The sequence below is a fragment of the Tenrec ecaudatus genome, chromosome 9 (assembly GCF_050624435.1).
Source record: "Tenrec ecaudatus isolate mTenEca1 chromosome 9, mTenEca1.hap1, whole genome shotgun sequence".
Classification (NCBI taxonomy): Eukaryota; Metazoa; Chordata; class Mammalia; order Afrosoricida; family Tenrecidae; genus Tenrec; species Tenrec ecaudatus.
Genome location: NC_134538.1, coordinates 93,967,634 through 93,994,858, shown reverse-complemented (window position 1 = coordinate 93,994,858; position 27,225 = coordinate 93,967,634). Strand labels below are relative to the sequence as shown.

The 27,225-nt window shown below is 36.1% G+C and overlaps 1 protein-coding gene across 6 annotated transcripts in view; it reads right to left on the bottom strand.

The window, feature by feature from the left end:
* The window catches only part of DGKB (diacylglycerol kinase beta), a 712,573-nt gene that overhangs the window by 171,780 nt on the left and 513,568 nt on the right, over window positions 1–27,225 (bottom strand). For all 6 annotated transcript variants that reach the window (XM_075558344.1, XM_075558345.1, XM_075558348.1 and 3 more), the window contains one exon: window positions 17,647–17,842. In XM_075558344.1, the coding sequence (XP_075414459.1) occupies window positions 17,647–17,842 (196 nt within the window). The remainder of the gene's footprint in view (window positions 1–17,646; window positions 17,843–27,225) is intronic.

Sequence of the window (27,225 nt, the reverse complement as noted above, 5' to 3'; positions counted from 1 at the left end):
TCAATGGAAGGAAGGGTGTAGGATGCTTAGTGGGACTTCATCAAAGGCAATGTAACAGTGAGGAATCACTAAACCCAAATGAAGGCTGAACATGATGGTGAGATAAAAGGAAAGTAAAAGGAATAGCGGAAAGAACCAGGAGGCAAAGGACACTCCTAGAGGCCTAAATACAGGCATATATATGTAAATATATATATATATATATATATATATATATATATATATATATATATATATATATATATATATATATATATATATAATAGGAGGGTAATAGAACTATGTACTCATATCTATATGTTAAGAATTAAGGTTGCAGATGGACATTGGGCCTCAACTCAAGTACTCCCCCAACACAAGAAGACTTTGTTCTAACAATCCAGCATTCTGTGATGCTCACCTTTCTGACGAGATCGATGAAGAAAAAATGGGTGCATCAGCAAATGTGGTGAAGAAAGCTGATGGTGTCCAGCTGTCAAAAGATATAGCATCTGGGTCTTAAAGGTTTGAAGATAAACAAGTGGCCATCTAGCTCTGAAGCAACAAAGCCAACATAGTAGAAGCACACCAGCCTGTGTGATCATGAGGTGTCGATGGGATCAGGTATCAGGCATCTAAGACTCAGAACAAAATCATACCCAATGTGAATGGGAGAGAGGGTATGCAGTGGAGACCCAATGTCCATTTGTAGACAATTGGCCATCCCTTCACAGAGGGGTCACAGCAAAGAGATGAGCCAGTCAGGGTGCAATATAGCACCGATACAACACACAACTTTCCTCTAGCTCTTTGGTGCTTCCTTCCCCCACTATCATGACCTCAGTTCTACCTTACAAATTGATTAGACCAGAGCATGCACACTGCTACAGACAAGAGCCCACAACATAGGGAATCCAGGATAGATAAACCCCTCAGGGCCAACAAGGAGAGTAAAGATACCAGGAAGATTAGGGGTAGGGTGGGGGGGGGGAGAACAGGGGAATTTATCACAAGGATCAACTAGAACCCCCTCCCAGTGGGATGAATAACATAAAAGTGGGTGAGGGGTGATGGAGGATGATGTAAGATATGGGAAAAATGAGGGAGGATGGTCAGGGGAGGGAGGGATAAGAAATGGGGAGTTTATATTAGCTCAAGTGGGAAGAGAATGCTTTGAAAATGATGCCGGTGTATGTGCAAAGGTGATTGACACACACAATGAATATATGGATCGTGATAAGAGTGGTAAGAGGCCATAATAAAAGTAATTTAAAAAATAAAGACGGCAATATTGAGGAAAAGAGTGGCATTTTGTCCACAGTAATACATGTGGTGGAGCTAGGATGTAGATCTAAGCAATCAGGCTTCAGACTCTAGGCTCTTCACTATTGATGCTATGGCTGATTTTATTTTTTTGATGACAAATGATGATAAATGCAAAAACATTTCACATTTTAAAAAGCATGAAATACTTAGGAACATAACCATACTATATAAACAAAGACTAAAGTATTATTATGAGATATTAAGAAAGTGCTAAATAAATGGAAAGACATATCATGTTCATAAGTGGAAAGATTAACAAAGTAAATATTAATTATTCCTCAATTGATTAACACAACTTCAATCAATAACGCTAAGGTTATTTTTTTGATGGAGGTGATATTGACAAAGTAATTTTAAAACAGCTATAAAATTACAATTGTATGTGCTTGAGGAATCAAGCATTAATTAGGACAATGTAGTATAAGCATAATTATCAATAACTAGTCTAATGCCTATTGTCTAGATTATAGGCAGTGTAGAACAGGTATCAGCAAACTCTGGTTGTTCCACACTCTCCCTGATGCCTGTTGCAAGTGAATTATTATTGGAACAAAGCCATGGCCACTCACTAATACATAGCTTTTGGCTACTTTCATGCCACTAAGGCAAAGTTGATGAGATGATTAGAGAGCATTTGACTACATAAAGCTTAAAATATTTACAATATGACACTTTACAGAAAACTCTGGTGACTCCTAGTGTGTAGGGTCCTGACATAACTCAAAACATGAATAGGAACTTAAATGAAGAGGATGGTACCACTGAGCAGTAGGGAAAGAATCATGACATTAAAGCATGCAGTGCCAACTGGGTAATACATTTAAAAACAAATTTTATAATGCTATATCAAAAAAGAAAACATCTCATTGTCAGGGACTTGATTTTGACTCGCAGTGGCCCTTTAGGAAATTGCACAGTTGTTCTGTAGGGTTTCCAAGCCTAACGATCTTTAGGAAAGTAGACTGATGAATCTCTCTCCCACAGAGAGGCTGTGGGTTCAAGCAGATGATCTTTAGGTTAGCAGCCCAGTGCTTGACTACTGCAACGCCAGCTCTCCGAATGCCAAAGAATGTTGCTATTAGGTAGATAAAGAGGCAAACCAGAAAGGTAGCATGTGTGTGTGTGTGTGTGTGTGTGTGTGTGTGTGTGTCCACAGACACAATAGCCAGAGCCAAAAAATAATGCTAGTTCTTCTAAGCCAGGCATCCTCAACCACATGCGGCCCACTGAGGACATTTATCCAGCCTGCCGGGTGTTTTTGCCCCATTTGGGTTTTTTTTTTACTTCAAAAGAAGATACGTGCAGTGTGCATAGGAATTTATTCATAGTTTTTTTAAACTATAATCCAGACCTCCGACGGTCTGAGAGACAGTGAATTGGCCCCTGTTTAAAAAGTTTGAGGACCCCTGTTCTACGTAGTAAGAAAATAAAAAGGGAAAGAAAACTAACAGCAAGAAACAAACTAGAGACTTACATATTTCACAAAAGAGAGTATGTAAGTGGACTGGTGAATAAACACACACACACACATAATCTTGCTCTACATCATCAGTTATGAGTAAAAAACAGATTTATAACACAATGAAACATAGGGTTCAAATTAAAAAGATAAGACAAAGTGCTGGTGAAACAACCGGAATTATCATATGCTTCTTGTTAAAGAGTAAATAAGTCCAACTACCCTTGAGAGTGTCTATTTAGGGTGAACACACACAGATATACATATAAGTGTGTACATATATCTGTCCCATTTGTGTGTGTATATCATCTCTCTATCATCTATTTCCTGTTGTGGCTGTTAGTGACTATCTAGTCATTTGTCACTTACAGCATTCCCATATGTACAGAGGAGGAATAAATTCTGTAAGATTTCCAAGACTGACTGCCGAATTAGATCACTAGGACTTACTTCCAAGGTGCCCCTGGGTGAATTTGAGTGACCAACCCAGTCTATAGCACAAAGTCATTTGTACCCCGCAGGGACTCCTACGTATAGTCTTTGTTCCTGTTTCTCTGTGTGTGTGTGTGTATCCAAAGATGTGCACAAGAATATCAAGGCACAGTTACTGAGATAGTATCAGGCTTGATGTGTACAGTGGTAGCCAAACCAATTTGGCTTGTGTGAAATGAGTGAGACATGGAGTGGTCCAAATCAGATTATCTGGGGGCATATTAAGTAATTGGGTGAATAACTTATGCTTATAAAGGCATTTTTGCTTTTGACATGATTGTTACTTGTTTTCTCTCCATTAAATATGCATAACCCATTAAAGCAGGGGTTTTAAAACTTTTCAACTAGACATAAAATATAGAGTTAACGTAAGGGCAATCATGTTCCATTCAAGAGCTGGGCTCTGCTTCATGCAGCCTAATAGGTTGTACAGCCTCCACAATTCTTACTGAAGACAGAAATCATCAGTTCTTTGAGCAAACAGTCATAAAAATTATAATGAACTCATAATATGTTAATGCATTAATTATTTATGGAAAACCAGCAGCATTAACATTATCACCAAATATGTATTCAGATTTAGGACAAAAAATAATAATGTTTCCCTGGAAGTTGTGAGTGACCTGCTTTGGGTCAATAATCCTGTCATGTATTAAGAGTTACTTTAAAGGCAAGAGAGACCAATCTTAACAAAATCATAGAACTTCCTCAATCTCTCTGGTCTTACTGAGTCTATGTGAAAGTGCCACACACCTGTTGACAGTCATTGCCACTTTCACTGGCACACAGTCAGAACCAGCTTGAAGAGTTTTGCAGCATAGCAAGGGCCCATTACCTGTCCCCTGTCCCCCGTTACAATTTATTTTCACCCCAGCAGGCAGCACCTCACAATGTCATTAATTTGTTAGGCAGCTAGTGCTTTCCCATACAGCTGACTGTAGAGTGGGTTTTTATAGACAGCTCTGTGGTGACCAGCAATGCTTTGTGCCGCCATGAAGAGAAACAGAAATGTAAGAGCAGCAGGTACAACCCAAAGAGGTCACTAAGGTGAGTTGGTGTCTGCTGATGAAGCAGTGGAGGTGGTTCAGGTTGATTTACTTATGCGGTTCCCAGGGCATCACCACCATTTTTGTAAGAAACACAGGAGACAGAAGAGGCAACCAAACATTTTGCAGAAAGCAAATATATTGCATGATTTCACTGTCAAGAAGAAAGGAACAAATGAGTGGGCGAGACACCAGGAAAACAGCTGCCTAATTGAGGTCTTGAATTATTGCGACATCAGAGAAGAGTTTATTAGATTCAAATCAATTTTAAATATTCCAATAGGAACTATGCCCATCTTGAGAGATTAAAGTAACAATTATAATTTTAAAGTTGGGTCAGTGTCTTAACCTCATTAGACTTCATTTAAAATGTTTTGGCATGAAAGTTCCACTTTTTTAATCACAGTATAATTTTTCCAAAGCAGAAATGTCCCCAATAATCTGAAATCTATATGTTATAACAATCTGTGGTTCCAGGATCGCCACCTTGAATGGCTCAACTGTAAACAGCTCTGATTAGACTAGGTGCCGCATGTCCTCCTTGTGAGTAAAGCTCATTTTAAAAACTGTGTGTAAAAGATGTGTACATTTATCTTTAGCCTTTGAGAGGCAGTTGTTCAACATTCACCAGCACATTTCTGCCTGGAAATCCTAGCGAAGGAAGTGTTTCAGGGATAACTAAGTATAATGATATTAAAGGTTACTGTTAGATGGCTGAGAATTGGATTTAACTGGTTAAATCCAACTTAACCTTTGGATTTAATACTAAGTGACCTTGACAAGAGTTGTTTTAGTGGAATTAGAGGAAATAAAATTTCAATTTACTTTTGCTTCAATAGTTGGAGAGTCACCTTCAACCACTGTCACCTCTCTTATAAACGTAAGGCAAGGTTGCAAGTGCTTGCTGTTTTCTACAAGGATGTCTTATAGGTTTGTGCAATAATAAGACCATTTTATATTCCTATAGTAAATCATTATTTCAAATGTACTCACATATAGAAATCTCTCTACCAGGTTGACAAATTATTGGAATAGAAATTGTTCATTTCCATCTCTATAGATTATACATGTTATAAAACAGCATTGGTCAAATTAATAATTGAGCTGAGGTCATAAACTTCTCTACCTATTATTTTAATCTAGAAATTACAATGGCTCTGTAGCTATGGGTCTGCCAAATTATAAACAAAAATTATCTCTAAAAAATTCAGTGACTTTAATGTCCATGGCAAGTGTCTTCCCTAGCGGGGCTATTAACCTGAAAAAAAAGCAGATAGCCTGAGTTAGGAGAATAATTCTGTTGAAAATAGTGTCATCACTAGCATTTGTGTTACCAAGCTAGGTAACTTGTGCCATCACCCTCCCCATTGAGTCTTTGGTAACGTTGATTGTCATTGTTGATGTATGATAAACACAGACTCAATTCAATTATATGCATGATTTTTTGATTAGATGAACGTATACCACATTATTTTGTAAAATCTTTACATAATGAATTACATAGCATTAGCTACATTATTAGTGAGTGGAAGTCTTTTTAGTTTTCCCCACTTTTTTATTACTTTAGTCTCAGAAAAGTTTTCAATATAAATGCACAAATACTGTTTGGCACAATAATGTTGTAAAAGCCTAAAAAGTCGACAAAATAAATGACTATATAAATACCAGGGCAGCAAAAACAAGTGCATGCCTGACGCACAGCAGAACTAATCACGGTACTCCAAGCTCTGTTTCCATGGAGTCGCACCAAAAGCTTTAATTGTACCTTAGTGGGTTCAAATACTGAAATGAGCAGAGAGCTATATTAATACATGCAAGCCGGGGTCCAAAAATGGTTTTATTATTATAACTAGCTACAAGTATATTGTTATCGAAGCAATAAATTTAGACTGAAAGGCTGCAGAAAACGTTTGACGTCACCCCTCTAACAGCATCACCTGGTGTTGTCACACCTGCATCCCCAGTGGCATCACTGAATACAAATCACTAGCATGATATTAATTTAGGAGAAAGATGGGGCTTTCTACTCCCATGATGAGTTGCAGTCTAAGAAACTCACAGGGCAGTTCTAGCTGTCTGTAGCGGTGTTATCAGTTGGAATGGAATTAATTACTGGCTGTGAGAATGAATTTGTGGTGATACTAATTTATTCATTTAATTTTTATTTGCCCATGGAATGTGTTAACTTCCTTTTCAAAAATAATCACCGAACTAATGGGAAGACTAAAATCCCCAAAATAAATAGAAGTGACTACAATATAGAAAAACATTTTCCTACCAAACTTCTGAAGGTACAGATATCTGACCAATAAGAATGTGCCAACATGCTACAATGGCCATGAAGAGAATGACCTGTCCAGCTATTGTGGCCTGGGTCACACCAAACCGGACCTTTTTATTTTGAGGAAGAAGAGTGACAAAATCCAAAGAAAAAAGCATCCTCACAGGAAGAAAGAGTGGAAGAAAAGACACCGAGGCCAGGAAGAATACCCATTTCTCCTCACCCATTTGATGCTCCATGATCTGCTCGCCCTCTTGGAATACCTGAAACAATGCTTTATTTTATTTAAAAAATTGATTTTTCTTAGTCTCACCTTCTCAAACTAAAACAAAAATAAAACCTTCCTGTCTTTCTCCTAAAAGAGCGGCTGGATTACATAGCTCTCTACTAGGGACTCAATAAATAAGAATGTGGTCAAGTTCTTAGTTTCGATATCTATATATCCAATTGAATGTCTCCCAAAACCAAAGTCAGTACATATGCACACAGACATGGATGGACATACATATTTTGTCAAAAATACATAATATGATGTTTTCTAGGTGAGTACTCCCTGATAATCTCATTTATAAAAGGCTACTGCATTTTTATTTTTTAGTTTTATTCAACTCTTGGGTCTAAAAGTAATATATTGATTTTTAATTTTTAATTGTTTGTAATGCTTTGTCTTCTTGGTTTAGAAATTACATTAAAACCTGATTATGATCATAAACACCACATTCATTTTTCTTCTCGAAAATGAAGCACCTATAGTTCCTTGTTAATTTTTTACTTTTGTATGAACATTTAGATTAGAGCGATGCTTATAAAGATAACACACATAAGTTATTTAGAAATCAAACAGCAAGAAATAATACAAGAAAGCAATAGAAATGCAAAATATGCTGTCTTAATAAAACAATTGAGATAAAACATTTATAGAAATTTTGTGAAAGAAACATACTTTAAGAAGAACAAGGACAGAAAGTATCTTAATGAATACTTTAAAATACACTAAAACCTATGAAAGTTGGAATGCACCAGAGATGACAAAATACATTTTTATCCCACCCAAAACAACAAAAAGTGTAAGACTGAACTCTGTCAAAGGTGAAATCTTGCTCGAATTAAAACCAAACTCACTTCCAAGGAGACACTGTTTACACTGTAATATCTATTGCTAAGAAAATTTAAATCATCAGATTCAAGGACCAACTCAAAGTGCTCCTGCCAAAATGCCAGCACTTTGTCACCGATTTAAAACATGAGACACACCAGTTATTCATTGTACAGGTTTTAAATCTCTTGACATCCTACACACACTTCAAATTACTTATCCAAATTTGTGAAAATTGGTCTTTTGTTCTTTAAAAGCTGACATTGTTTTAGTAACTTTATTGTTGTTGCAGCAGTACATTGACATGGAACTGCAAAAATGTCAAGCCAGATTCAGAAGAGCACATGAAATTAGAGATTATCAAAATGATATAGACCTATGTTTATTGACCATGCAAAGATATTCAACTGTGTGAATCATAGAAAACTATGGATACATTATAAATACAATGATTGAAGATTCCAGAACAATTCATTGTACTCATTGGCATTCGTAGGTAGATCAAGCGACAGTCATTTAAAGAAAACAAGAGTGTACTGCAGGTTCAATGTAAGGAGCAGTGTCAGGGTTGTATCTTTTCACCATATTTCGTCAATATGTATCCTGAACAAAATAATTCCAGAGGCAGAACTAAAGAAGAACACTGCCTCAGGGCTGAAGACTTGATAGCAAGGTGAAATGTGCAGGTGACACAAGCTCGCTGCATGACTGGAACCATTTGCAGAGAAAGATAAAACACTATATTCTTTCATTTGAATTGCATCTCAACATAAAAAACAAGAAAACTTACAAATGAGCTAATAATCAACAGCATGATAAATGGAGAAAAGACCAGTGTTGTCAAAGCTTTCATTTGTACTTGGGTCCAAAATCACTGTCCAGGGAAGAGGAGTGAAGACATCCAACACCAGTTTCGTTGGGTGAGCTTGCTGTAAAAGCTTACTTTAAGTTGTTAAGAAGAAGAGATGTCACTTTAAGTAATAACGTAATGATGCAAAATTATATTTGCAATCCCTTCACATGTATGCAAAAGACGGAAAATGATTACGGAAAACTAAGGAAGAATGGCTGCATTTGAATAACGGTGTGGGTGAAGAATATTGATTATACCACGGACTGTCAGAAGAATGAAAAATCTCTTGGAATAAGTACACTCAGAATGCGTCTTAGCACTGACATAGCGCAGACTCGGCACATGTTTTCAGGAGGGATTGGTTCCTGGAGAGCGACATCATAGGTGACAATCAGTGAAAGAAGAAGACCCACGATGAGGCGGATTGACAAAATGACTCCAAAAATGGGCACAGACAGAGCACTGATTGCAAAGACTGTGCATGAACAGCCTTCTGTGACGTTGTACATGGGGTTGCTGTGAGTTAGGACCTAAAACCACCAATGGTCTTTTCGACATCCAACCATGTGCTTGTGTGATAAATAAATATACACAGGCCCTCTGCTCCTCACTAGAAGGCTCCTTGGGAATACGAACAGTTTGTGTTCAACTGCACACTTAGTTTGGCAGTTTGAACCATCTGGAGATACTGAGGAAGAAAGGCCCATTAATCTAGATCCACTACAATTATATCCACAAACATCCTATGGAAAAGTTCTACTCTGTAACTACTCTGTAACACCAAGTTCAGACTCTACTTACTGGTACCTAACAACAATCAGCTTTCTAAGTAGCTTGTATTATTGTTTTGATTAACTGGAAAGAGCATTATTGAGAAGAGAAGTCTACAATATAAACATTCTTAAGGATGAAAATGCTGATCATCAAGTGCAGAAAGTCTTGAGGAAAGTTCTTACTGGTTGCCATTTTATGCTGTGAGTACAGGCAGAGTGCTCCTTCGAAGTGAGGACAGCACTACTTTGCTGCACCTCCTTGGCTTACGCTTTCAGGAGAGACTCATCCCTGGAGCACATCTCAGTTGGTAACGTAGAAGGTCAGCATAGAAGAGGAAGAGGCTCAATGAAGATGTATTCACCAGTGGCTACAGCAATGAGCTTATGGGGATTATGCTGTTCTGGGCAGCGTCGTCCCATTCTGTTGTATAGGGTGTCCCTAGGAGTTGCTACCAATTCAGTGGCACCTAATAACATCTACAAGTAGCATGTCTCAGATTTATTTTCTTTTAAAGTCACATTTTTGTATGCTTATGATTTTTCTGATTTTGGAAAAAAAACACAATAAAACATCTTTTGTATCGTTCAACAAACTGAAAATGTTTTACAAACCTTTTACATTGGCTGTTTTTTCATCTCTTTATAATTTTTCTAATAAGAGACTCTGAAAATATGAATATAAGAGACTTACTAAGAAAATTATGTTTTATATAATTTTGAGGTCAAGAGCTACACATTATCAAACATTAGTAAGGATAAGTTTTTATTAAGACTTTTGTCAGAAAAGATTTGAATTAAATCTCTGTGTATAAGAAGCATTTTAAATGCTTTTTATTATTCAATAGTATTAGAAATAGTATTCATTATACTTTTATTTCATCATAGAAACTGATTCTACAAAGAGCAATTGCTTGTTTCATTATATCAGAATCAAATTACTAATTTCAATATTAATGGTTAGCTTTGGCATGTTTAAAAAGGGTAGAAGGGACTTAATAGACCTGTCTTCAACCTGAAATGAACAACTATTCAGGGAAATGGAATTGTTCAAAGATACATTTTCTTTATGCCTATCTGTGAAATATAATATAATTACTCTCTTCTAATAAATCTCTAAATGAGAGTAGCCTTTCAGAGCGGGAACAAGTAAAATATAATAACCATGGGAGCAGCTTTGTAAATAAAAGGATGAAATGAGATTGTTATTTTCTGCCATATTATAGAATAATTAGAATTACAGTGAAGCATTCATCTTTTGAACCTTCTTAAAAAAGCTCCCCGGGGTTCATTAAAATTAGGCGTATCTGTGGAAGAGTCTTTTAAAAAGTATTTCAAATGGCTGTCACCTTATATTGTGTAGGCTCCAATATTTAGCTCAACCAACAGCTAAATAAGCAGCTACCAATAGGCATGATCTAAAACAGGAACAAAAAATACTGAATTTGTAAAATACACAGTTTGTGAGAGAAGGAGCAATTGAGTTACGTCTATTTATTGCATTGGAAGAAGGGTTCTTCACTGAGAAATGTAGGGGGTTGGGGAACTTCATGATTTAGATTAGTCTCTATTGAGTTCCTCACAAATAGTGGCTGGGCATTGGCCAATTTGTATGTTAATTAGTTACATCTTATAAAATACTAGACCAATGGATATTCAACTCCTGGCCACACCACTTCAATGGTTAGTTACTTTGATTGACTCACATTTAGAAGGTTCAAATCTAATAAAGTAGATTCAGCTTTAACCTTTGAAGAGCTGGTGATTTATCCTCCACTAGACTCTCCTGGAACCAGTCAGTCATTAGACAGATACTTGTAAGAAGTGCGAGGTGCTAAATGATGTCCATCTCATCACATTGATTAACCAGAACTTATCTATCAATCTATCATCAACCTAGCTACCATCTATCTGGTTCTCTAATAGATCTATCATCTATATCAGGGGTGCACACACTTTCTCAGCATGGGAGCTACTTATAAAATGATCAAGTCAAAATGAGCTACCAACTACAAAAATGCAAAATAGATATCTATTTCATTTATTTATTTATTACATTTATTCATAAATGCATTGAGAATTCTATACACAATGTATGTTTATGCACCTTGCATAACTGCATTAGTCCATATTGTACAACACAACACAATTAACTATGTACATTTTTGGCCATGACCTGAGTTTACTCTGAGGACTTGCACAGAATGGAATGAGCCAGGGATGCATAGTCTGGACAGGAGCTGCTGAGGGCCAGCCTCAAGCACACTTCCAAATGATCATCAGTCATGGTGGAACGGTACTTGGACTTAATGATCTTTATGTGGGAAAAGGCTGACTCACATCAATAAGTAGAGCCGAATTATGCAGTCAAGGAGGTAGCACATTTTCTCATGTTTGGGGACTTTCCCTCTCTGAGTAGGTTCCAGAACTGTTCACGCGCTCTGGACTTGTTGAATGTCGGCGGACAGTGTCAACATCTCCCATTCTGTGTGAAAGTGATGTTTTTGTCTTCTTGGTCCAGCTCCTGCACTCATTTTAATACCCTTTCTTATGTTTAAGAGGAAAAAACCAAGGTCTAAAAATAGGTGATAACTTGTCAGTTTTGCTGCACTTAGGCGCAGTTGTTTGCGCATGCGTTTGACATCTAAGAATTCATCCGATTGGCTGAGTTGTATATCAATTAAGTGACGAGATTGATGATAGGCTTACGTCTATTTTTTTTAATACCATGTAATATACCCACCCTACATTTGATATCGACTAGTAGATTGCGATGGATGTATTGAGCACCCCTGATCTATATCATCTATCCATCTATAGTATAAATCTGTCCTTTTGTGATTAACATATGTAAGAAAGATGCTACCCCACAAGGTGACACAACTGAAATTTCAACTTTAGATTATAGGTTATTTTCTTGATTATTGTTTTTCTATTATAAAGTCAAATAAGTGTGAATTTTAATATCATTGAAGTGGTAAAGAGAACCATAATATTGTTTGCAAATTTTTGTAATTATATTTTTATTGTTCTTATGCGTCTACCCCTTTTAATAATTCTCCTTACTTCATTAATGTTCTAATTATGAGAATAGTTCTTTTATCAGGACACAACTACTAGATTGTCCACATTTTTAAGACTTGCTATTTAGAAAACTTTTCTATATAGAATCCAATATTTGGAAAGTTTATGTGACTAATAAGATGATTATTTATTAAGGTGATTATTAAGGAATTGGCACTTCAGCCGATTTATTTAACTTAAAAATCTGTTTTATAATTCCACCACTGTATATGTTAAAATTACTTAAAATTTTCATCGACGCTACTCCTGACTAGATGGCTTGCCACTGTCTCCTTCAGGCTCAGCATGAGCTACATGCAGCACTGAAACCTATAAGATGCTAATCGTATCACCAATAACAGACATCAACATGGAGAATGGCCATCTATAACATTCTACATCTTTTTCTGAAATTGCAATTCAAATCAGTAGCTAGAGACACAGAAGCATTGAACTCACTGCCATTGAAGCTATTCCCATTTATAATGACACAGCAGGATTAATAGCTCCCTAATGTTGTCGAGATTGTAAATCTTTAGGGGACAGGCAGCCTCTTCATTTTTCCCCTGGAGCAGCTGGTGGGTTTGAACAGCTGACCTTGCATTTAGCAGTGTAATGTTTAACCCACTACACCACCATATGCCTTCAAACAGCATTCAGGAGTTTTAAAGCCAAAAACTTGTTCATGACAAATGATAAGACAACAGCCTGAGTCTAACTGAATATCTAAACTTTTACATTTTACCAGTTTTGTTGGCACATAATTTATATACCATACAATTTAATAGTTCAATCATTCAATCATATCAAGGGGAATAAGTGTCAACTCATCCATTTTCCAATATGCAATCAATATTATAACCTTATTTTGTCAACTCAAGATTCATTATGTAAAAGTGAGTCCTTATGTTTCTACCATTCTTACATGCCCATTTTTTATTCTTTTAAAAATTTTCCTTCATTTTGCTAATTTCTATTTGGATCCAAAAATGTACCCTTAAAGGGAATTATCTTAATTTGTGTATTGAAAAGCACAACTCTGAGATATTTTAACTACTGCAGCTTCTTTATGATTAAACAGTTTTAAAATATATCTCATATTTTTATTTTATATGTTGGCATCATCACCTTGCCTTCACTTGCATTGACTTTAGAGAATATGATATATAATTGTAGTGAAAGTATATACTGGAAAACAGTCATGTCCATAGATGTGTCTGCAATAGTATGTGCTTGTGCTGAACAAGTCACACGGACTTTTAATTGTATGCATGGTATGGGCACATGCACTGCATTGGTAATGTTCTCCTTTGTACAATTTGCCTCATTAAGCAAACACTTATGTATTTATTTTTGTCACACAAATTATATTATGAGAATCACTTACTGTATAAAATATTTTTAAAGTGTACAATTTAGTCTGTACCTTCCCCCCACTCCAATTTTTCAAGTATATGGCAATAATGAACTTGAACCAAGTTTTTACAGAACTGAAGGATTACTGTTATAACTCAATGAAACACAGTTTTAAATATAATGTTTTAGCTGAAGGCCTTTATTTCTTTTAAAATGCAAATACCTCTACTTTCATCTGCAATCAGTCATTCATACATTAATGTGAATGAATTTATTAGACATCTTTCTGAGGTTTGGATTTAATTCAGAAATGGGGGAAGCAAAGTTGAAGTCAGCAAATGAAGGAAATGGAAAAGATGATTGAATTTTCAGGCGACTAGGAGCATTGAAGACCAATTTGACCCACTATACAATTTTTCTTAAGGACTAGGTTTATATTTAGTGCACTCATATGTATTTATAATCAAATAACAAAGAAAATATCTTTTGAATTAGATGTAAGTGTGAATATACTTCAGAGTCACATCCAAATGACTTAGGAATATCTTGCCCAATCAATCGTTTAATTCAATGAATCACTTATACTTTTTTGCAATTATAAATTAGCAGTAAAATCCCACACAATGAATTGAGTAATTGAAGATCCTCTGGGTCTCTCCCCGTTCGTGTCATCATAGGTTGAAACAAAGGAAGTGCACAGTGGTCTCCAGTCATGCAGTGTCTGCTATAAATGAGGATCTCAATCTCCAAATCCGACTTTGTATCATAGCTAGATGTCAGTTCCTATATTTTAAACAAAAATGTAAACTTTTCCTAATTTGAATGATTTCATTTACTAAAATAATTTTTATCTATAACATGAACATGTTGAAGGGTAAGGACGATACTTTGAGTTGTGCCTGCCCAAGCCATAGTATTTTCAATGACCTCCTATGCATGGGAACGTTGGGCATTGAACAAGGAAGACCAAAGAAGAGCCAATGTGTTTGAATTATGGTGCTGGTAAAGAATTTCGTAAGTACCACGTTCTACCAAAAGAACCACAAATCTTGGAAGAAATAGAATGATATGCCCTGGAAGCAAGGATAGGCAAGACTACATCATATATAACGTAGGCATGTTGTCAGGAGAGGCCAGTCCCTGGAGAAACACCATGTTTGGTAACATAGAGGGGTGGGGAAAACAAGGAAGGCCCTCCAAAGGTGGACCGACACTGACTGCAGGAATGGGCTCAGCCTAAGAACTGTTGGGTTAGGGTCTTTATGAGTCAGAACTGATTGGATGGTACTTACCAACCACATGACTTGAACGTAATTATGTATAGTTGTACTTACAAAAAAAATAAACGTTTTCTAAATTTTATAAAACTACGTCTCTATCTGACCATGTAATAATTTACCTTCCATGCCTGATAAATGTTAAAGAGATATATCAGAAAATTTACTTGTTATTATTTTTCAAGTTCCCTGAAAGTAATAAAGTCACATTATAAATCTCCCAGTTTTTTTAAACAGTGGAAAAAACTAATTTAAATGAGTTAAAATAAACAAAACCCTACCCACAAACTTGTTGAACCTGAACTATATATTTGTTGTATTTCATTTTAAAGTCAGTACTTCTGGTCAATTTTTTAAAAGTTTAACAGATGTTTAGATTTAAAATGGTTATTGACACTCACATTGAATACTATTTTTTGTGTGTGGAGATGAGTTAATAAATTGAAAACATAGTCACCTAAAAGAAGATGATACTGTTTAAGAAAGAGATGCGTATAGATGCTTTAAGCAGATTTTATATCTATTAAGTATCTGATTTAAGAGTTAGCAGAAAGAGAGATTAAATCAAGATGTGGAATAACTTTGATGCATCTGTTGCAAAATACGTAATTGTTAAATGTACTTTATGAAAATAAAAATACTGACGAATGTAGTAGTGTTCCACTCATAAATAGCTGACAAGGCTACCTTGACTGCTAAGGTCATACTTACTTGAAAATAAAACTAAATCAGAACTACAAGTGAAATCAGTTGAAAAAAGAGAACAAAATGTTGAGCAGGATTCTGCTCTTGCTTAACTACAACCTTCAAAAACTCTGAGTTCTGCTGCTTTCGTAATGTGCGTAATATATATTTAATATGATATATATATATTTATCCTTAACCCACAAACTCTTCATGCCCCTGCGCCCTGCTTTCTCGCTCCTTACTTACGTGAATGTGGTCCCGAGAGTCCTGACCAGCAAGGAAGAAGACAGAATGAAGAGAAACATCCCCCACAGTTATAGACACTACTAGTGTATGACAACACCTGTGGCTGATTTATCTGTACTTCATCTCAGACATGTATGCATTGCTGGGAACACGATCTCAAGTTCATGAGTGAGGCCAGACAAACAGCATGCCTGGGACAGCTCTCCAGGGGATACAGGCTCTGTCCATGGAGCAAAATAACCGCGCGTCCTATCAACTGTCAAACGACCCAGAAGGTTAATGCAGTTGGTGCTGAACCATTGAAAATAAATTCAGATAAATATGTGGAGGGAAAATTGTGTTTCATGTTAAAGATATGACAAATATTGAGATGTAAGAAAGAATCTAGCAGAAAAATAAACCTAGGAATCAACTAGATCTGGACACAATATAAATTATTTGTGAGCAATGAATCGACATAGTACACGCATTATAACAACTTTCACTTCATTTTGAATTTGCCCTTTATAAATCTAGCCTTCCTTTTCTAAATACTTAACCATAAGAAGCTGTTTTCTGCTATATTTTCATATAATGGCATTCCATGCATAAGTATAAAACATTCTAATTGATTTGATATATATTTGCTTATATTAGATGACACTGCTTTCATAATCATCAAACCTCTGGCTGGCAGTTTATAATAACTTCAAAGGGATGCCTACCTGCTTCCTCATCAATATTTGTCACCATCATGGTTATTAAATTACATATATATGACGCCACTCTTTGCCACCAAAATTCCATGTGCGTGAACACGTAAAACTTAAACTCGCCGTTATCGTCTATCTAACATTTGCATGATGCAACCTATTCAATTTGACTCCTTATTATACTTAGCTGGATTAATGTGTTCTTAGCTCTCTCAATGTTATTGATTATATTAGGTAAATCATAGAAAGTAAATAGTTATATACATGTATAAAACAATATTCATAAACTATTAGAGCACAATCAGTTCTTCGACTACCACAACTGTAATAGCCTTACTTATAGAAATGTACCAAGAAGGATTCAATTTGAGGTATCAGCATAAACTACATTACAATGAAGTTTAAGATTGGGATCCATAGTACTTTTGCACTGAAAAAATGATAAGGAACATTTTGATGTAAACGTTTCGAAGCTTGTTTGTCCTCATCTTCTGCTCTCTAGTTCCCAGTGTTCCTGCTTGTTTTTAACTTTCTGGGGAAATGGCAATATTTAGTGAAATATATTCTAGAATATTAAAGTATGGTGCTAACTACAGTATTTAGAAAATAGCTTAATGCAAGGTAGCTTTCCATGTCATTCCTTGACTAAAGAGTACCATGAATAATAAGTCTTGCAACACATCATAGAAAAATTGTTAGCAATGCCATTCCTAAAGTTCAAAAACCATGACAAGACAAACTAGTTCTAGCTGGCGATGGTGTCCAATATTGGACTGTGCCTAATAATCTACAAAATATACTTTTTTCTATCTGCAATATTTTATTTTCTGAAGGAAAAGATAGAGCCAGAAAAGAATAAGGTTAAAAAAATCCACAGTAAATATAGTCATTTCATAATAAATTTAAAATGTCTTCTGTTACAATTTAATCACACATGCAACTAGGGAAAGATCAGGATTCAAGTGCATAGATCTATTGACTGCTAAAGTGCAATGGAAAGCTCATTCATTTTAGAAAACTCACCTTGACTTGCAAACTTCAACTCTTTGGCATCTGTGAGTGTGGTCCTTTTGTCCGACCCTTTTTTTTCTATTCGTCGATGGCTTCGTCTTTTCTTAGACTCTCCCCAGAGATTGGATCCTCCATGCATGCTTGGTATGTTCAAAATAGCAATTCCTTCCAGAGAGATGTTTATTAAATCTATCTGTACTCCATCACACTGAGAAGTGGGGAAAAAAAAAGCAGAAGTAGGATATTTCAACTTTCTTTCCTTGATTTCTTCTGTAGGCATTTTCCTAGCTTTTAAATAAAAGTTTATAAATCCAAATCTTGTTATTTCTGAATATACCTGTCAAGAAAATGTAGGTAACGTAAATGTCAATATCATGCATGAAGTGGCTACTAAAACAAGCGCTTATCATTTACAGTTGCTACATCTGATCAAACAAAGTCACCTCTCTCATTACTTACAGAAGACTGCAGACAGAGACGCAGGCTAGGGTCTGGGCACATAACCTTCATAAAGCTCTAAGTGGTCACAGGGAAGTTGATTCTGGGAAGTTTGGTCTACTTTCAGGAAAAATTTAATGATTGCCTCCAATTTGTAGGGCATACTGTAAGCAATATTAGGGAAATGTAAATAAATAGTATTCATGAGTCATGGTCTCATTTTATTTATGCAGATAAAATAATCATTTGAGAGACATTTGTGGGGGGCGGGGGAGAATTATACAGCACCGAATAAAAATTTTGAAATGTTTGAATACATTGACATAACTGGGATGGTTTCCTAGACAAGGTAAAGTTCGGAGCAGGAGGTACAAAGCAGTGAGGAACACAGGTCCTAAACCAATGTGGTGGAGATGGCAGGTTGGGAAGTGAGGACAGAAGACAGGACTTAAGAGTGTAAGGAAATTCCAACTCATTACTGCTTTGTAGCTGCTGAAACAATAGTTTGAGTAATGAAAATAATTATTCAGATAAATTTCCTCCGGCACCTTCTTCCTCCTTTCCTTTCTTATTTCCTCCCGTCCTCCCTTCGCCTTACTCTCTCTCTCTTTTATATTTTGCCTGGTCACAGATACACTTTTGCTGGTAAGAATTATGGAACTTGCTAACTGAGAATGTGTTGCAGTATCTAGAATGGACAATTGTTTATTCTTTTAAAATTTACTGTGAACTTCAACTGAAGGACATGTTGGAAGAGTGGCAATGCTACTCTGTATATATTTTTAAATTACTAATTACTGATCTCTTCCAAGCTTTCTAAATGGCACTTACAATAGGTCCCCCCAATTGTTCTCATTTCTGAGATGAGCCCATCTAAAAAGTGATTTGGACATCAAAAGCATTTTGGGACGTGACTTACAGCTACAGTGTGATTGTATATATACTTTGTCTCATTACAGAAAAAATACTGATATCTACTTTATCAGACTAAGTCTCTTGACAATCAGGATCTGGGAACATAAAAGAGGGAACATTTTCCATGATGATAGAAATCGCTCTTTCCCGTATTCTCCTCCTCATACGGAATCATGTTCACAGAACACTGTGAGATAAAGCAACACATCTTGAGCCGTCTTGGCAATGGTAGAAACAAATTCAAGAGAAGTGCCAAGTTTTCGTTTAATTTGTTTCAATGAAAGTGAAACCGAGTCTTGATGATGTCTTTTCTTTTTTATTCCAGAGGCAAGTTATTTTTCTTCCTTTTCATGTATTAAATTAAGATGATTTCTTTTTACTAAAGAATTCTGCTCATGTGTATACTCACTTACTGCTATACATTCTAGATAAACAGATATTAATTTCATAATTAAAAGTAATCTTGTGTAAATACCCTGCAGGCCTCAATGAATCAAACACATACTGTGTGTCAGGCCTCCCACTGTCTTCAAGTGGAATGTACTGGCTGGATAATTAGATAGTACATATTTTTTAACCTTATTTGCATGCATATTATATCTTTTGCACACTGACAAGCAGCAGTAACAACAAAAGTCAGATTACCACAGGGAATTCCCACAAAGAAGTCTTCATTCCTTATAATTTGCAGCCTAAATTAAAATAATTTGATCTTTGACAAGGATGAAATGTCAAGCAGAAGGGGGTCTTCTACAAGCTACGGCCTGTGGCTTCTGAAATCTGCCTAATTTATGTCAGTCACTTCTTAATACATATTTAAGTATTACACGAAAAAGATGATAAATATGCAATCTGACACCTTTGGTATTTCCCTGCTGTTAATTTATAAAGGTCTGGCTTCCCCCAAACTGACTAAAATCATTTAAATAACAGAAGAATTGTGAAATAAGCCGGAGCCAGGGCCCAGCTTCCATTTTCACTCAATATGGAACACAGCAGGCAGTACACTAAGACAATTATTTGACTAGGCCTGAGAGCCCCACTGTGACAAGTTACTTTCAGAATTAGTGAAGGAGTATTTCTTTGTTCATCTGGAGAAAAGGGGCTATGTTGCAAATAGGCTTTTTTTTTTTAATTGAAGGAGTGGAATTACATGTGACAATGGAAGCAGATCAGCAAAGAGACTATTAGTCATGTTTTCACTCTTCAGAATCTTCTCCTGTGTAATTTTAAGAGAACAGTAAGCTCTTTGAAAAGTATAAGCCACAGAAGAAGCTGAAGGGGTCACAAAGAACAAGGACTGAAGAAGGGCCTTGCAGCTCAGGGAGAGCAGGGCAATGGGCTTAAGCCAATTGCTATTTCTTAATGATTTGCTTCTATTCGTGATTGACCCCATCCTACCTTCCTCTGTTTGCTTTAGCATGACGATTATTAGTCTGGAAAGTTTCAGTGCTAGTGCTGATGGGGACCAGAAATTTTAGCACACCAGTTGAGTTCATGGAAATAAAAGCTGAAGTGAAAGCTATGAAATATAAACAAGTTGTAGTACTGTGTCAAATGATATTTTCATCCATGCTGAGGGTTTATAATTTTTACAGAAAATGTAGCTATAGAAATAAGAATACAGAAGCTGAAAAACCAACAGTCTCTGTTAGTCAATAAACCCTGGCCATTTTATTAGGAAGGAAAGAGATGGTTCACAGGAGCTGTTTGCGTGATGCAGCGGTATGGTCACCTGGTCCATTAGTTTCCATTTTGAAACAGATCCTATTGCAAAGATACATTTTTAAAATTATCTGTCCTATGTATGAGGGCAACCAAAAAAAGTATTGATACTTCACTGATCTTAAAGTATGTGTGAAAATCGAAAGACATATAGAAGCTTTGGACTAATGGTTTCATGCAAGCATCGGTCTCTGGAACCAGAGAACTAGATGGTGTCCGACTACTACAATCAATTGCGCTAGAAAAGGTCATACTAGAAGGTCCTAGATTGAATGGGGGAAAAAAAGGAGGAGGGGCGGCAAGAAGAACTTAAAATTATAAAATGACCAGGGCTCTTAGTTAGAGACTAGTGGGATCCCCCAGATTATTTCCCTAGTCCCCCTTTAGGTCTGGAATTGAACTCACTAGTCTGTTAAAATAATCAACCATTTCATGTCAAAAGGACAGCAGTTACTTAAGGACAAAGCTCAAAGTTTAAGACAGAAAGAAATGGAAACAAGAGCCACAGGCAGGAAATAGAATCTGTGCCAGTCCATTGAGGAAATTGCAATGATTAAGTTAAAACAAAATGTATAACGAATGGAATGTAAAACCAATGATCTGCTCAGTAAATCTTCACCTAATTTCCAATGTGAAATATTAAAAGAGAAAAAAAGTATTTTCACAAAGGTTCTAGTTCATACATAGATGGATTTATCCCCAACACAGTGTGGTGAGCACATGCCTTGGCTGTGAGAGCGATGGCTGAAAATAAGTTCTCTCCACTTGCCCGAGTCTTAGTAGAGGGCCTTAAAACGAAAGGGGATTCTTTGGTGTCCAGGTGAAAAACAATGAAAGGATGGGTATCAAGTTTTTAGCCAAACTCCTGGACGTCTTCCCCAAGGATCAGAGGTTTGCAACAAGACAGAACGGTAATAGGGCCTTATTATGGAGAAGATTTTAAAAAAATGAAAAACTGTATCGGTGAGAAAAAGGACAGGGCGCATTTGTCTTTTACTACAACTCCTTCACTACAATTTCATCTAGAGGGAACTCGCCTCTACAGGAGCCAGCACTGTCCTGTACGAATAGCACTGGGGAACTCCATCCGAACTAAAGCCCCGAGGGTGACCCTTGAGACTTTGAGGCTTGCTCCCCAAACTCAAAGATCTTTAAAGGAAACACTATTTGAGTCTTTTGTGAATGACAACGTTATAGGTTGGCGGCAGTGTAAACTGAAGACTCGTCATTCTCTGGCGAGGAGAGAGATGGAAAGCCACCGGCAGAGGTGCATAGACATAGATGGAGGAGATATTGAAAATCAGTAGCTTCATATTTTGGTATTTTTATTTAATAAAGGCTTGTAAGATTTTGTAACAATACTTTTGACACCCTCATATTTTAATATTAATTTAAAAAATATCATGGGACATATTATGCAGAGCTGTTAAAGACAAGATTCTCAAGTGAATTCAGAGTTTCATATATTGTTAACATGTGAATTTATAAAGAAATTAAAAATATATGAAGAACTCTGGCAAAATTATGTATGGCTAATAAATTTGGTGGTGTACACTTCATAGTGATCTTATCAATATTTTTATCACAAGGCATCTGATTCTATGCTTAGGTCAGATAAAAATATTCATAATTTTACTAATGAAATATAACAAATTCTCTTATTCATTGTATAAAATAGTTTGGAGTAAAATGACAAATAATATGTCTTTTGATCATTTAAAGCTATAGTATTACATAAACTTCCTGAGGCTAGGCTCCGTATATTTTGAAATGTGTTGTGTGTATTTGTGGGTACATCTAGGAGGGTCTCAGTCATGTATACACTGGATTATGAATCAAAAGCTTGGCTATTGGAGCCCATCCAGTGCTCTCGATTCAGAGTAAGTTTTATAGATCTTACAAGAGATCTCATAGAGAACCAGACCATCAAAGTCATGTTAGCATTCACTGGCAGTTCATTGATGAGAATGATAAGGTCCACTGTGGATAATTTCATGTAGTCCTTCAGAGCAGCACAACGACAACTACAGATAGTTGTTGAGTATGTTGGTAGCAATGATAATACAGCTGGTTCAAGAGATCACATACCCACCCTCAGTGTTGGTACCGAGCGAGTATAGTTTTACTCATTGTTTTTCGTTCTCTCTCTTTCGTCTTCATCTTCTTTTTTTTTTTTGGCAGATTCTGTGAAAATTTCATACTATTGCTGCAGTATTAGGAATTTTTATCCAATACTATTTTATTAAAAAAATAAAATAAGTAAGCACAGTAGATAATTTATTTCTCTTTTGGTCATCTCCTTCGAATGGACTCCCCATCCGCCCTCAGTAAGACAAAGCATGTTCTATTTATTCTCCCACGGTCTCTCCCCTTCACTACTTCCCCTTTTCTTGGAATAAATATGGTTTCTTCATTTTAGACTCTTAGTCCACATTTTGTTTTCTTTGGCCAACTTTGGCAACATGCTCACTTTTACCCGACTCTTTCTATCATGGCTTCTTGAATTTTACTACATAAAAAAATGACCTAAGAAACTTTATGAATATTCGTTCACAAGTTTCACTCCCTTCACCCTGAAATTCTTGTTCTGCTTCCTAGGATGAGGCAAAGGAGTCCCTCAAACCAAGAAAATCAAACTCGCTGCCAGCAGTGCGACTCCCAGTGACCCCTGTGGGTTTCCGAGACTGTAAGTGTTTATGGGAGGAGAAATCCCAGGCTTTCTCCCAGGGAGCTGTTGGTGTCTTCTTTCTTCAGACCATCACGAGTATCACAACTCCACTGGCAACCACTGCACCCCCCGGAAGCACTAGACTGCCCATCCAAAGGTTGGCTAATGGAATCTCCCAGAGGCTTCCTGGAAAAAGTTATGGAGATTTGCTTCCCAAAAGTCACCCTTTTGAAAACCATGTGGAGCAATTCTAATCTTCAAAGTTTGGGTTCATATGAATAAGAGTTGAACTGATTTACAACAGAAAACACGACTAAACAGGGAAATCCTTCCAATACATGTTGAATGGACATACAAGATAATTTTACCATAGCAGTTGGAGCCCACAGCCAGCTGGGACACATTCCCCTCTTCCCATTTAAGAATTGTCTATTCTCAGATGATCTGCAATAAGAATCTTGTCTTTGGTATTCTACTAATTTATTTTGGGCTTCTGATGTCAACCTTGCTTTTTCTAATTCTAGAGATACCTAACTTTATAAAACTGATTCATAAAAAAATGATCTCAATACTTTGGATGGAAATTCTTAAAAAATGTCATTTTTCACAGTCTCACTCATATGCAAATGACTGGTATACCTAAAGAATGGTTTTTCTTATTCTCTCATTAACGTGGCCTGTGCGTGATACAAAGCAAAAATCATTTAAAATGTCAGTCTTGGATCCTGACCCGAGGTGCTCAGGGACACATTCATCCATTCAAATAAGTTCATACTAACTTTAGTTTTTAAATATACTCAATTCAACTCAGTGCCATCAACATGATTCAAATTCATGGAGACCCTGTAGGGTAGGGTATCACTGGTCTCCTTGGTTTCTGAGAGTGTAACTATTCACTGAAGTAGGAAAGCTCATCTTTCTCCCTTGAAGCTTCTGATGGATTTGAACTCCTGAACTTTGCGGTTAGCAGTCCAATGGCAATACCTACTAAATGACTAGTGTGTTCTTATTGTACTAGTAAAGTTTAATCTATTTTTATAATAATAAAGCTAGATTATTACTGGACATTTTTAAATTAAAATTTATCTTTTTCAGGATCCCTCTTTCTCTGTGTGTCTTTATGTGCATACATTTCTATATCTATAGTATTATTTCTATTTGATTGGTTTCCTTAGATTTAAATATTTTGGCTGTAACACAATACTTTTTCTCTTAAATTATTAAAGCAAATGTTCAATATGCAATGGAAGTATAATAGTATCACTTAAATTCATAGGGTTTTGATGAAGCCTAAATCAAATCATGTGTGCACATTGCTAACATCAAACATGAGCTATAGCTAGTAACAGATAACTCTAAATGGTTATCATTATTATCAACCATTAGCTCATGAAATCTATAGCTTCTCAAATATCCACCCCTTGGAAGGGGCTTCCTCTATTAAAGAAGAATGTGAAATAGAGGGACACACATCAACTTATTTGCTTTATAAAATATATATTCACTACTGAAGGATTTTTTGTTACTGGATATTTATTATATATTTTTCAAATGTACTTGGTGTAATTTTAGGACAAATAAGAAACAACAGAAAACAGGATCAAATTTCTGAATTGCTGTGTTTCTTATACTTAATTATGAAGTAACCTTGAGGGTAGAAAACCATATTCTGCTATCATGCTAGCTGAAATTCATTAAAAATTGAACGTAGTGGCCCGTTTTTCATTACTATCCATAAACAACAATGCACACAATGGTCTAGAATACAAAAATATGTGTAATTGTATTTTGAGATGTGCACCAAAATATGGGAAGTATATAGCCCTGGCTCTAATTTGGAAATGCTATCACACTGGCCCCATAATAGGACAGTGGATGCAAAGCATAGAAGCTCAACTTTGAGAACATGACCAAGACAAACAAAAGAAAAACAGCTCTAGTTGCCCGGATTTCTTAGGAAACAGTATAGTTTTATTTTTTACTGTAAGATATAAAGCCCTGTGGACCGAACCATTTAAACATTATCATTTTAAAAATACAAATCAATCTTTTCCACATTTATTTTTATTCAAGTGTATTTTTCTCAATGAATAATACATGACTTTCAAATACCATCTATACTCGAATATAAGCTTACCCGAGTATAAGCCGAGGTACCTAATTATTACCTGGGAAACTCGAGTATAAGCCTAGGGTGGGAAATGCAGGATGTGAATTAAAACAGAGAGCAGAGGGGAGAGACGGAGCGCAGCCACAGACACATCCTTACCAGTTCAGCTGCCAGGCGTAAATGAATCACCAAGGGTGCTTCTGCGAATTGGAGCCGTCCATGTCATAGGACGGCTCTGATTGGTTAGATGTGAGTAAACAAACATCCAAAGCCCTGCAGTGTCAGCGGGGCTTTGAATGAACAGTGGAGGAATGGCAGCTACCTGCGAGATGTTACACCTCGCTGGGGTAACACTGACCCATGTATAAACTGAACCCCAGTTTTTTAGCACATTTTTTGTGCTGAAAAACTCGGCTTATTCACGAGTATATATGGTATTTCTCTCAATATCTTCTTGACCATTTGCGATTTGAATGTATATAATATTATCCTATGTATCATTGGCAATGGTTCTTCTTCAAGGGGTGCTCCAGGGTAGGGTAAGGTAAATGTAGGAGAGTCCAATGTAGGACTCAAGTCAGCCAGAAAGCAAATGCTTAAAATAGTTTTCACTGTGCTACCAATCATAGGGGTTTTTGTTGGAACCACATTTCAAAAATCTGTATTTTAAGCATCTTACAAATAATTTTGGAATGTAAAAGAGAAATGTAGATTTTTTTAAAAAGGTTGATATATATAAAATGACTACAGATAGTCCAGTCCAAGTTCATGTAGCGCTCAAATCGTTCCTTCTGTGATCATCATCCTTTCCATGATAATGTTCTTATCAAGTTATGCAAGCATTCCACCTACATTATTATCATCAAACATATTAGGATGTAAGCATATTGACCAATTTTGGTGAGAAAATGTGGGAAAATGCTACATTGAAAAATAGCATTACTTTTATTATTATCCAAAACAGTAACTGACACCGTTAGGATGACTAGCCAGGTCATTACTTCCAGTCACCCGGCTTCTGACCCATGCCACCAGTGAAGTAGAGCTTATTTTTAAAGTGAAAGTGTTTAAAGCAACGTTTTTCAATCCATTTCAGGTATCATTAAATGCTCATGTTGTTTCACAGTCCTGTGCCTTTGTCTTTGTCTTTATAACTTGTCAGAATATAACTTTTTCTTTAACCCTTAAAGTCTCTCAATATAACTGACATTTTTCTAACCAGTCTGCTACATTTTGAGTTCTACAGTGCCTACATTTTTGAGGTAGACCTATTTGCTTCAAATCTGTAAAAAAAAAAATGTGACTTATCTTGCTGTCTTTGCTCTCTTTCTTGGCATTTCCACTTCCTTTAAGTGTAATGGGGAACCGGCACCCGTGGCAACTGAGAAAACCTCGTTAACGAATGGGTATGAAATGGAAAAGTGTATTTTTTTTAACCTTTAACATGAAAGTAAGAACAATTTTTGTGAACTGTGTTTTAAAGGTTATAAAATATTGAGACCTGAAAATAATACATTTTTATGTATCTTGCAACTTTTCCCCCTGTCTTTTCAACTACTTTCTTTTATCTCACATTTTTCTCTCCACACTATATCCACTAACTTCTCCATCGATTTTTAAAGTTGTGTTCCAGCTCTTACTCTTTTATACTGCATTCAAACAACTCACAGCCAAACTTAACTTTATATTCTTTGTACTATTATTTTTAGGTAATCTATCCCCACAGACATTATAT